This window comes from Artemia franciscana, chromosome 5, assembly GCF_032884065.1.
Source record: "Artemia franciscana chromosome 5, ASM3288406v1, whole genome shotgun sequence".
NCBI classification, from domain to species: domain Eukaryota; kingdom Metazoa; phylum Arthropoda; class Branchiopoda; order Anostraca; family Artemiidae; genus Artemia; species Artemia franciscana.
In genome coordinates this window covers 25,262,415-25,274,901 of record NC_088867.1, presented here as the reverse complement: position 1 = coordinate 25,274,901, position 12,487 = coordinate 25,262,415, and the positions used below count along the sequence as shown (strand labels likewise).

At 33.2% G+C, this 12,487-nt stretch overlaps 1 protein-coding gene across 4 annotated transcripts in view; it reads left to right on the top strand.

Moving 5' to 3' along the window:
* The window catches only part of LOC136027155 (ABC transporter G family member 20-like), an 89,238-nt gene that overhangs the window by 49,035 nt on the left and 27,716 nt on the right, over window positions 1–12,487 (top strand). For all 4 annotated transcript variants that reach the window (XM_065704139.1, XM_065704138.1, XM_065704137.1 and 1 more), the window contains 3 exons: window positions 7,014–7,313; window positions 10,628–10,779; window positions 12,029–12,242. In XM_065704139.1, coding sequence (XP_065560211.1) covers window positions 7,014–7,313; window positions 10,628–10,779; window positions 12,029–12,242 — 666 coding nt within the window. The remainder of the gene's footprint in view (window positions 1–7,013; window positions 7,314–10,627; window positions 10,780–12,028; window positions 12,243–12,487) is intronic.

Sequence of the window (12,487 nt, the reverse complement as noted above, 5' to 3'; positions counted from 1 at the left end):
ACGCTCCTCTTCCTCATTCAAACCTTCGTTCTTAACCGTTGTCCATTAAGTTCTATTTTCCTTTAAATCCCTTCTTACACTCCCTTCCCGCCTCATTCGGGGATAATTACACTTCTAAGAAAACTCTTTTGTGCTATCTGTAGCGAAGTGATGAGGGATCAAAAATATGATTTAGTGATAAGAGACCAAATTCACAAAAAAACTAAATTCGCATTAATTTGCACGGCGATAAGTTATGGAACCTTTTTTCTTACTAGGTCAGAGAGGGTTATTAGTTACAATCCGTGTCTTGATCGCAAAAGTTGTGGTCCAGTGAAAATCATCGTGAATATAGACTGAAAAAACACAATTATTCAAAAACTTGACCATTTCTCCACAGAGGTGCTAATTGGTAGCTGAGGGGGAAGTGGGAATTCCCCCCTCCAGAATTTGTAAAGAGTTTCTTTTATGTTTTCAATTATAAAACAGTAGAAAATAGAAAAAAAACACCTATCATATTTAGAAAAATACTTCTTTTGTCTTTTATTAAAAAAAAAAAACTTGCCCCCTCCTATATTTTAGCGACTTGCCGCCTCTGTGCCTCCATTGTTCTAATCACCAGATTTCGGTAAACTAGCATTGCTAATTATGGCTCAGTTATGACTCTAAAAGGGTTTTTCAAAAATAATACTTATTTTATGAAGGTGTTGATCTACAAAATCAAGGGAATGGTGAAATTTGTAGTCTGATTTAAAGCCATGGACATAATAACTTAAGTTTAGTTCTAAAACCACTAGTCAGCAACACTTTCCACTTGTGGCTGAGATTTGCTTTCCAAGTCTAGCTAATTCTAGTCTTTCTGCAGTTTTCTGCTAGTCATAAATACCAGATGGAAAGGAATCTCGGCTGCGCTAGTCATCTTGTGAATAACATTTTAGGTCATTATCAGCTTTTAACTCTAGTATAGACTATGTTGACCATACTTAGAATATTTTTTTAAATAGTATAAAGTGACAAATTAATATTATTTTTTACTGTATATTAGTTGAATTGTTTATATCAGGGTTTTAAAATATAAAACTGTATTCACTATAATTATTATACAATATTCGTAAATTTTCGAGGCAGTTTAGCTTCTGAAAATTATTTTCAGGATCGAGAAACTTGTCACTGGATGTTCAGGAAGTAAGGAGTCCATAGCTGCGATTTCTGTCGCAAATTGATCAGATCTTTTGGGTTTTCCCCTTTTGTTAAAGCCTGCAAATATTCTTGCGCAATTCAGCCGTCTAAATCGAAACATATTCCTTGCAAATAAACAGGTTCTGGTTTGAATGCACCATATAGGATAATCATTTCTGTCCATCGATTGGCTGTTTAGATAACTCCTTCGTATTTATTTTTACTCAAATCACTACGCCTGTTTTATTAAGAAAGCCTCATTGCAGTTCATACCTGATTTTCTACGTTTTATAACGGATTTAGCTCAATATTTTATTTATAAATATTATAATTATTTTATAATTATATTATATTTTAATTTTATTTTATAAAAAATATTTCATTAAAAATATTTATAGTTATAAATAAATATTTTATTTAGCTTCAGCTAAATAAAAAGGAATGGACAAACTTACATTTATATATATATATATATATATATATATATATATATATATATATATATATATATATATATAGAGCCAAGTAAAAAAAACAAAAAACAATACTGATTTAGGAGTCAAAATTGAGTATATAAACACGCCTTAGTGCTACTTGAAATGAAGAAAAAATAACCAAAATATGAAGTCTGGAAATCTGGTAATTCTTTCTATACAATAGAAAATTTCAAGTTATGATACAAATTCTAAAGCTATTCTATAGTCCTAGTACTATCAGAATGGCTTTACTTCGAACTTGTCTTTAAAATAACCATGAAATGTCGCTAAAAGGCTTTATTTTTATAATGTGTCCTTAAATGGTTTACTGTTACTGTACCAAAACTCGTATATTGTTTTGTATTTTCAGTAAAGCGCTAGTTTTCTATAATCCGACAAACATAGGGAAATATCATCAGCTGGTTCATTTGTGCTAGTTTTATTGATGTATGTTAAATAGACCGTAAAGTAATATTTTTTTTCGTTAAGTTCCAACTTCGCTCTGTACTTCCCCCAGAAAAGCCTCGGATTTTTTTTTATCTAATTTTTACTAAGGAATGATTCCTTCCATGTCGTAGCAAGTTAAGGAATGATAAAAACTTACTACAGTAACAAGCTCTTTTCATTGTTTAGCTTGGTTTGACAGGGATGGAATGTTTTCTTAATAAAACTCACCTTAAAATTGATTTTGAGCTTCAATAAAACTCGCTCACTCAATCTTACCTTAGTAAAAGTTCCTCTTTTTCTTTAATTTTCTAAAGTTAACATTCCCTAATAAAACGTAAATAGTAAGAATGAACTGGAATGAGGCTTTTTTAATGAAATAGTTTGCTATTACTTTCTGCTAAACCCTAAACTTATAAACTGCAATTAGTCAAAAACATACTTATTGTAGGGTATTCGTTTCTATTTCGAGAGTCGAGCTGAATTCTAGCGGAAAAGTTTAAGTGAAAAATCTTTGTATATCAGGTGACAGAATTAATATAGAACGGAAATGTACCACGCGTGATGGACCAAGGGATTCTTTGAATGTACACCAGGGGACAGCTAGAATCTGAATGAAATTGATTGAATGAAAAAAATCTGAAGCTTTTGCTTTGCTTTTCTCATAGACTGGAACATAAATTTTACTTACTATGGACAAGTGTCTCTCTTTGCTAGGGGTTCACTATCGTAGACACCATTATGCAAATGTGGATAGACAGCAGCAGGCGAACTTGCGTAATTTCATTGAAACCATTTCCGATTATTTAAAGACGGCAATAACTTGGTACTAATTTTCGAGACTTCTAGCAAAGTAGGTATAATTACATTTCATCAAATTGATTATGTTCCAACACAAAATGTAGAACCGGTATGGCCCCACCTAGTTAACATTTCCCGGGGCATAACTAACCAGTATTGCGAGGACTGAAATTCCATGATTAGCCAAACATTGTAAGCGCATATGACTGCCAAAAATTGATTCCTCCTATGCTTTGCTAGAAATAAATGCTGCTGATGAGCTTACGACTCCATGTCTCAAATTTTTATTTATTTATCTTTTTTAATGAAAATATTGAATTAGCAACAAATTTAATTATAATACTTAAAAATAGTGTAGTAAAATAGTTAAATAGTGTAGTAAAATAGTAAAATAATTTTGTGGGTTCAATTGAAAATTCTCAAATTTATTTTTGAGGGTTTGGTAAGAAACAAGTAATCTTGAACCTAATTTTGCCCCCGCCCTTTAAGATTTTTTTGAAACTTTCTTTTCTATTTGGCATCTTTTTAGGTATTTTCTAAAATTTCAGCTCAATCAGAGCCACAAAAGGCAAGCATTATAGATTTTTATCTTGTATTAATTAACTGTATTTTGTGAAAATATTTTATAAACATTGGAAATTGTGACTTAAACAAGTATTGAATTCTTGATTTGATCAAAAAAATCTTGATTTGACTTTTTTTTCTTGGCAATGATTTAACCGAACTTTGAAGATAGACTATGATTCGGTATAAGCCACAAAAAAGCAACATGGTAACAGACAAATTGCATATAGTTATTCCAGCAATTCCTTGATAATTTTACATGTTATGTTGATTTTACACGTTATGTCAAGATTAAAACGTTTTATATTGAAAGGCCTTGTATTTCCTGTCTAAATATAACGTTTCCATGTATAACTTACGGAATACAAGCATCAAATGTTTTTACTAACTCCAGTGCTCCAGAACGTTTCCCGACGTCTTCCTCATTATCCTAAAACTTTTTCTCGATAAAATTTTTCGGTACAAGAGGTTCAGGGGTGTGCATAGGATTTCAGTTTTCTTTTTTTTTAGTGGGGGGGGGGGTCCGAAGTCGTAATGAGGAATACGAAAAACTGATGTTAGTGAAGTAATTAAAACTTTCAGAATATTGATGGGCAGGAGGATAAGGTGTTGGAAGGCCCCTCCTTTGCACACATGCTTGCAACATTTACACTGAACTTTTTCGGCTAAAATATACATACGTAATCCGAACTTTTAGAATATTGATGGCGTTGGAAGGTCCCTCCTTTTTGCATATGCTTGCAACATTTGCACTGAACCTTTTCGGCTAAAATATACCCACACGATTGGAAAAAAAAACATTTTCTAGTTTACTATATTGGTCATTTTAGATATGCCTTTCTTACCAAAAAGTTTTCTTTTCACCTATTCTTACAAATCTTACGATTCTTACGAATTATTATCCCACTAATTCTCATCTTTTGAAACAGCTTCATTGTTGTAAAGTTATAATTCCCTCCTTTTAAACCAAGACTAAAAAAAATCTTAGTTTTACAGCCAACGAATCGTCGCGAAGCACGTCGAAGCCGCGTAAAAAGTACTTGAAAGGAGAAATTTTCAAAACCATATATATAAATTCTAATTTTTAAAGGCTGTTTAATAATGCCCCTCTTCCCCAATTTTAAGTTTGATTATAGACTATTGTATACATTTTCCATTAATGACCATACCCTGTGTCCGATAGTTACTAGAAAGGGTCGTAAATAACAAAACGTCCCATTTGTAAGGTGTTTTAAAGTGTATTTATTACTTTTATTTTAAGTACCTATAAATATGGTTTGCGTAGCAACAACGTCCATAGTTAAATATCGAATCCACTGTTTCTATGTGATTGAATTGTATTCAAAAGCTTATTTAAAGTAATTATTCAATTGAAGTTCCCTGTTGTCTGGATAAATTTTTTTTTTTCTTTAAAGCAGAACTTGTAATCAAAGGAAATGTCAATGTGATTTCTTATGGTGAAGAAAACTTTCACTTTTATATTTTTCCACGTGTTAGTTTCTTTAGAAGAGCAACCGAGTAAGAATTTTGATGTGCCAAGGATATTTAAATAAAATAAAAAAAATTGCCCTTTCAACCCATCTGACAGAAATGGATATCAAGCAGTGTTTCCACTTTTCTTTTTCGAATAATCTTTAAAACTTTGGCGGCTTTCGTTGGAAAGCTGGCAGATGGCTCTCAACCTGGGGGGAGTCCTCCGAATTTTACTGAAAATAGTTTCGGTATCTTTTTTTGTCGGGAGATGAATTAGGAATTCGTTTGATGTCTCGAAAAATCGTTGGAAGTGGAAACACTGACTAATAGTTTGACAATTAGGTGCTGATAGCTGTCGTTTTCAGTTGCCGGACCTTGTGTCACCTGAGGGAAAGAATTTCTATAGGGACGGAAAATTCGGTTCTGCTTTTGCCAGATCAGAATTGAAACTTTTATTTATCCATGGAGAACATTCTATTTGCTAAAATTGAGAAGACTACTGTGTATGTACTTATAAACATATACCATTTGCATTCCTTTTTTATATTCAAATCAAAAAAAATTTTCGAGAAATTGTCTAGAAGACCAGATAATCTTACTTTCAGAAAGGTTTACCTGCCGTAGATAGCGTAATCAGATTGCTTGGCATAACTTTCCGTCTTCAGTCAGAACTTAACTTTAAAAGCTGCGTCCATCAACCTCTACATGCCAGTGATTTTCTTATTTTTACTTTGACTTTCCCGTGGATAAGTTTTCAATCATTTATCATTTAAAGAAAAAAAATCATGTTTTTAGATCATTATTTTTTTTTTTCCATCGATTAATTTTGTTTTCCCTAGTTTGAGAATTCGTTTGAAAATTAGCTGGCTCAAGTCTTCATGCGCCAATAAATTTTCAAGGCTGAAATTATTGAAAAAAAATGTACCAATCACTCACCCTTAATTCCCCTAATTAAAGTATATTCTTCTGAATCTTGCGGTTGATATGCTGTTTAAAATGTATTCGCTTTACTATAGGAAAAAAAAAATCACGAGTTCACCGACTTCAAAATAACGCCCGTATTTGAGGGTATTTGGCATCCGCTAGATTATTTGATGATGGATGTATTAAAAAATACTTGATGCTTTAATTAAATCAACTAATTATTAAAAATCGAAATATTGTTTCCTCATTATTACCAAGCTGTGTTTTGTTCAATTAAAACAGAGAAGTCATTATTTATAGTGACTATATTCAAAAGGTGCAAGAGGTTGTTTTCCTAGATATTGATAGTTTGTAGTGATGGCATCGATTATTTATTATAAGGAAAATATTTTAATACTGAGACGTTGCTGATACGTATTTTAAGTTTTTCCTTAGAAACAGTGGGAGCCAACAGCTAAAGATTTTCTCGGACAGGACTGAAGAAAGTACCTATTTGTATCTCATTATCTGGAGATGTTTTCAATATATTTTTTGTATTTTTAAAAATTAGAAAGAGAGACATATTCATGCTGACCTTCCCCTATGTTGACACACTGAATGCAAATTTAATCAGCAAATAAAGGGTTCTTGTTTATTTACAGAGATTTTTTTCTAAAGTATGGAAACAGAACACGACTGTTTGCTTATTGTTTAAAAGTCCTAACCCTCCCTTTAGGGAGAAGGCTATTGTTTCTCAATCTCGTTTTATGTTGATTTTCTTATGAATTTTGTAATATATTGTTTTTTTCTGTGACTGCTTCAGGTAGGCTTTTTGGAGAGGGTTGGAGGGGTGAATTAACAGAAAAAACTAATTTCATTTGATAAAGTGTAAATTCGTTCTGAGACCACACTGGCTATACATGACGTTATTTGCTTTGTCTTTTGGTTGCTTTTTTTTTTTTTTTTTTTTTTTTTTTTTTTTTTTTTTTTTTTTTTTTTTTTTTTTTTTTTTTTTTTTTTTATTGGCTGGAAACTACTTTTATTTTGGTTCTTAATCATTCTTTTTTTCATTTTGTTCGAATAAAGTATCCCGAGAAATTTGAGGAAATTTAGGATTTTAGGGACGGACCGAGGCCCTCGAAATATTAGATTTGTAATAATATCAAACGATTAGTGATTTAATCCATTTTCTAGGCTCCAACAGATCTTAACAAAGGATACTGGAAGAAATCAGACTCTGTCTACACTCCAGAAGAAAAAGGGATAGTCGGGTTGACTTTCAGTCCCTCTGGTGACAACCTCTATGATCCTTGCACAGACAAGGATCAAAATCTTTTGTCAGACGAGTTGGCTCATCAATGCTCTCAATCATCTCGAAAGGATAACCGAAAAACCGAAACGGCTGATGCTTCACCTGTACCTGGCCATAATTTTAGACTCAATAGATCAGAGGAAAACCTTTTCCGTCCTAGCAGTACTCCATCTCTAGATCAGGTACGAACAAATAAACTTGTTATATCTGGCTCAAAAGTACTAAAATCAGACAATTTCTTTCAAAATGTTATTAACCTTGTTTTTTCGCTAGTAAAGTAAGACATAAGATTAAAAAAACAAAAAATTCAAATTTCTTTGGATTCACTAAGTTGTGTTCATCTCATCTCGAAAAAAAAGTTTAAGCCTTTGATAACCGGTTTCCCATCAAAGGAAACCTCATTTGCTTTCAAGATTAAAAACATTTTATGAACCATTGTTAGTTGTTTTACAAAGACAAAGAAACTGTTGGATAGTTTAGAGAAAGTAATAGATTTCTATTTTTTTTTTTTTTGGGGGGGGGACCTGAAAGCTGTTTTTCTGCTCACATGTCTGGACGTGGCAGTTTGTTATTAATTTTGATTTTAGTGTTAGGTATATTAATTCAAATCTTCCAAGGAAATAAAAGGCTCTTTTCGACAAGACAGGGAATTGTTCAAAACGGCATGATTTAAATTGAGGCTTCCCAGGCGGGGTTTAGATGCTTGTGTTGCAGAAGGTGTAAGGAAAGGAAGTTTTGGGGTGATTTCAAAGAGTTTCCATAGTTAACTAGTATGACTCATATATAATGAAAAATTTTGGCAAAATATTGTAGCGGAAGTCTGTTAAGAGATGCTGAGAGGCTCACTCTGCGTTGCTTGGCGTGTATTTCTGAGCGTCACGTGCGCTTCACAATTCTGCCATGCACGGCACAGTCCTTGTGATGCTTGACACAGTTCTGCCTCACTTGGCACATTCGAGTCACGCTCGGCACGCGCCACATGATGTACTTGATTTCTGAAATTGGCGACCTCTCGGTGGCTGGGGGATTGTGCCATAAAACTCAGTGGGTTGTTGTCCTGGAAATTTTTCGCTTTTGAACTCCTCCCCCAAACGAAATACCAAGATATGACAAATTTTTTCTGCTTTTTGCGTGCATTATTTATTTTTTGTGTTGGTTTAGAATTTCCAGAATTTTCTGGGTATTTACTTATTCATTCGACTATAGGACATGGTCTCTGGCAGATTTTAGTGAAAAAACATCCAAAACTCCTAAAATATTAGCTGTTTTCTGCTTGCTCTAATCTTTACTTAATTTCTGTTGAAATTTTTTTAAATATTAAGCCTTTTAAGTTATTGTATTCAGTTTTGAAACCTCAGATTTTTTTTTGGTTAAGCTTATTATTTCCTAATTATTCATGATGTCAAACAACATGATTGTTTTTAATTTTGGTTTTTTCCCCGGACTTATTAAAATTGCCTATTCATGCAAAATTATTGACTTCAGAATGGAGTCGTGTTATTATCGTTTGGAAACTTTTGATTCTCTTTGTTACCTATCATGTTATTTCTGCACTTTCATTATCATGAATTTTTTCAGGGGAAAACTCATTATTCTTCTAGGTTCAGTAAACTTTGGATTTAATCTAACTCCGAACAACATAAAATGACTGTTATTTGAAAATGCGCTGATTCAGAATGACCAGATCTATACCGCTACGTTCTTTGTAATTTTTTCTTAATCACATCATTTCTAGAATTTCATCAAAAGTGATTATACTATAATTTCGGTTTCAGGAAATGCCTGATGGAGATAATTTCAATAAAACACAATTTTCAAGGGTCACTCACAAGCAAGGAAAACACTCTAGTCATGGAAGAGGGCGAGCGAGAGAGAGAGAATCAGAGGGAATTGGGGGTTGGAGTGGAAATGAATATTTTTCAGAGACTCAAGTTATTTGTCATAAAAGGATTATAGATGTCATAGATGTATTGCAGAATGAATCCATATTTCATCATTACAGTCATCGATATCATATTGCGAATGGGGGAGAGTGCTTCCTTCCGATATTTATCTGCTGGGCCCTCCTTCTTGGAGGGTTTGGAAAAATAATGTTAAAATGTTAAGGATTTGGATATGTGTATCTCAATTGCTTTTCTTGAGCATTTGATCTTTCCTTTTTTTTTAAATCTCCTGATATCACAAAATGGTTTTGATTCAACACCCATAATTGCAATAATGATTTTATTAGCCGTTAACTAAAAAATTGCAATGGCTTAAAAGGAAAGAAAAATGCACACCAAAACAAACACAAATCAGTTTTTTTGTGATAATGTTTAGTAACTAAGGTAGTGTCAGGGTCGAAATAAATTGCGACATCTACGCGCTACTTCCAAGCCGCTCCAGTTGAATGCTGTTACGATATCAGCATATTTATCCTCCTTTGACGTTCAGTAGCTGAACCACCCTACATAGAAATCTTTTTTGATTAAATTTTACCTTAAATATTATTCACCATCAATTTAATTTTTCTCTGTGTGAAAATGGGTGGAACTTTAAAGCAGGACGGCCGAAATGACCACGATCCCCAGCCAACCATAAATTTTATACCTTGTTAGTCGGTAATTTATACTATTAAACGAGAGTATATTCTATAGTTTTCAATGGTAAAAATTACCTTTAAATATTGCTGTCGTATCGCAAAGACAGAAAATCATGAGTGATCTACAGTTGTAGGCAGGGTTTGCAAGAGAAATTCTCGGGACCGTTACAAGTTTGTGGTTCTGGTTCCGCTTAAAGACTTACATCTCTCGTTTAGAGAAAAATCATAATCATGCAAGACTAAATATGTATATTAAATGTTTTGCAGTGAAAATGAAAAAAAAAGAATAACAATTGGACAGTACGTCAGATCCTATTCAATACTTGACCCATCCAAATCCTGAGATACCATTCTCTGTCCGGTGTCTCTGGCCGGGTTTATGTATTCCACAGGTTGTTTGTATTTTTAAGAGCTCTTACTACCTTAAGTAAATTACGGCCTTCAGTTCAGTGCATTATCTGCTAATTCACGTACATACGCAGGAACCTATTTCAGGGGAGGCACGCTTATGTGCCTGAATGACCCCCTAAGGTTTCTTGAAGATTAAAATATTCTCTTAGACTTGGTTACATTAGCGCGAAAAGAACCTTGCTCATGGAATTTCTTTCTTTTAGATCCAAACAGATCTAGGCAATTAAAGCCTTTTAATATGGTTATTGAGACTATATTATGAAAAAGAATTCTGTTTATAAAACCAGTCGCGTACACGAAACCCCATTTCGCAATATTTTTGAGGGGAAAGGAATAAACTAAAAAATGGCAGAAATTAGATATATGAAAAGGGAAAATTTCTTAAAAATAAAATAAAAAAGAGCATGGGAATGGGGTCTGAAGATCCCCTCCTCTCCATACTATGGTCTAGATAAGATTATTCCTCGTGCTCTGCAAACAAATTTCATTTCTTTTTTTTTTCAGAGGTCGCATTCTGATAATAGCAGTGCAGCCTCGACACCAGGTCAGAAAACAAAGAAGAACAATAGATCACCATATAGGTTTTCATTACCATCAGCTCATAGAAGTTCAGCTCTAATCAGAAAAAATGTGATGCAAACTTTTAGGAATATTGGGTAAGCGTGTTTATGATTTTATTGCTTGGCTTTGTTTTCTAGATTAGCACCGCTCAACTAGAGGTATATACACCCGAAGGATGCGAGAAAGGACTTCTGGAGGTAAGGGCGGATCTAGAGCAAACTCTTGGGGGGGGGGCAATGTGACAAGGACGCCAATGAGCAAAATCTTCAGGGGGGGGCGAATGTGACAAATGTGCCAATAATTGACCAAATTGACAAACTTATTCTGAAAAAGAGTGGAAAAAAAAACAGGGAAAGAGGGTGCCAAAAAAAATCTTGGGGGACAAGCCCCCTGGCCCCCTGGATCTGCCGGTGTCTGGAGGTGTTAGAAAGGACTTCTGGGGGTGGTGTTTACAAAATTCTATATAATTGCTGAATATGGCATTATACAGTGTTGTATTTTAGCTGCACTGTTGTAGATAATCTAAATGGATGTAAAATGATTTTGTAAGACTTGAAGGGCTCAGTCCTAACAGTGGTCGAGAACCCCTGGCTCAGGTCACCGAAGCGAGATTTCGGAAAGGGAAACTAGAAAATATTTGCTAAATACTTGAACAATATGAAATAATAAATCAATAAGTAAGTAATTTATTAATAAATATTAAGTTATATAAGTACCAATATTTTTAATATCCCAGTAATTGTCTTGGAAATTGGTGCAGGATAATCTTTTAACACAATTGTAAATTAAATTAATTGATCTCATCCACGTAAATTAAAAAAGAATCATCCGAGTAAATTAAAAAGAATAATGTAATAAGTACTATTATCTTATATAGCAAGAAAACAAAACAAACAATTGACATTACAGTATGAAATGTGGTGACAAACCCGACCCCGGATAACAAACAATTTAAGATAACACATAGACAAAAAGACACGTAAACAATTATGGCTGCTGAAATTGTGTAATGCTGAAAGCGATTTCTATTCTTAATTAAAATTGTACTTTAAAAGTAATATACTTTACAAATGCATTTATTTGCAATACTTACTGCAATAAAAACTTAGATGAGTCATGACAAAATCATATTTTTGTACACAATCTCGTCGTACACATACACATAACACAGAAAGATTGTCATATACAATAATGAGTAAGGGTTAAATTTAATGGTGGAAACAATTGCTTTTATATTTGTTTTAGGAATTCTGCTTTTAAGGTCACAAATTGTTTCAAACTAATGTCCCAACTATAGTTAGTACATTTTCCAATATCCAAATATCCAAGACTATTTCTTTTTAGTGTATTTCTCTTCGTGTTCTTATTACCTGCAGTAGAAGCTATTCTTTTCTGTTTGGCTATTGGTAACGATCCCACTTACCTCAAAGTTGCTGTTGTCAATGATGAATTCCCGAATGCAACGCAAGGGATGGACTGCCCTTTTTTTGATGATTGTACTTATGAGTATTACAGTTGCCGGTTCCTACGACACATAGACAACCAAACGATTGTTAAGGTATGTAATTGTGATTTCGTCACTTTGGCTTAAATTATCCTTAATTGAAATAAATATTTTGTTTTGGTATCAACTTAGTTGCCCAAACTTAGGCATTTTTGGGACTTCAGTTCATTCTGTCAAGTTTTAAAGGCTTTAAAAGGGGTCTTAAATTCTTTTGACTCAAATTAAAAAAGGGTGTAAAAAATCTGTCTTTTTTTGTAATTTGTCTTGATAATTTGTTATCATAGTTTTTAGAAAATTTA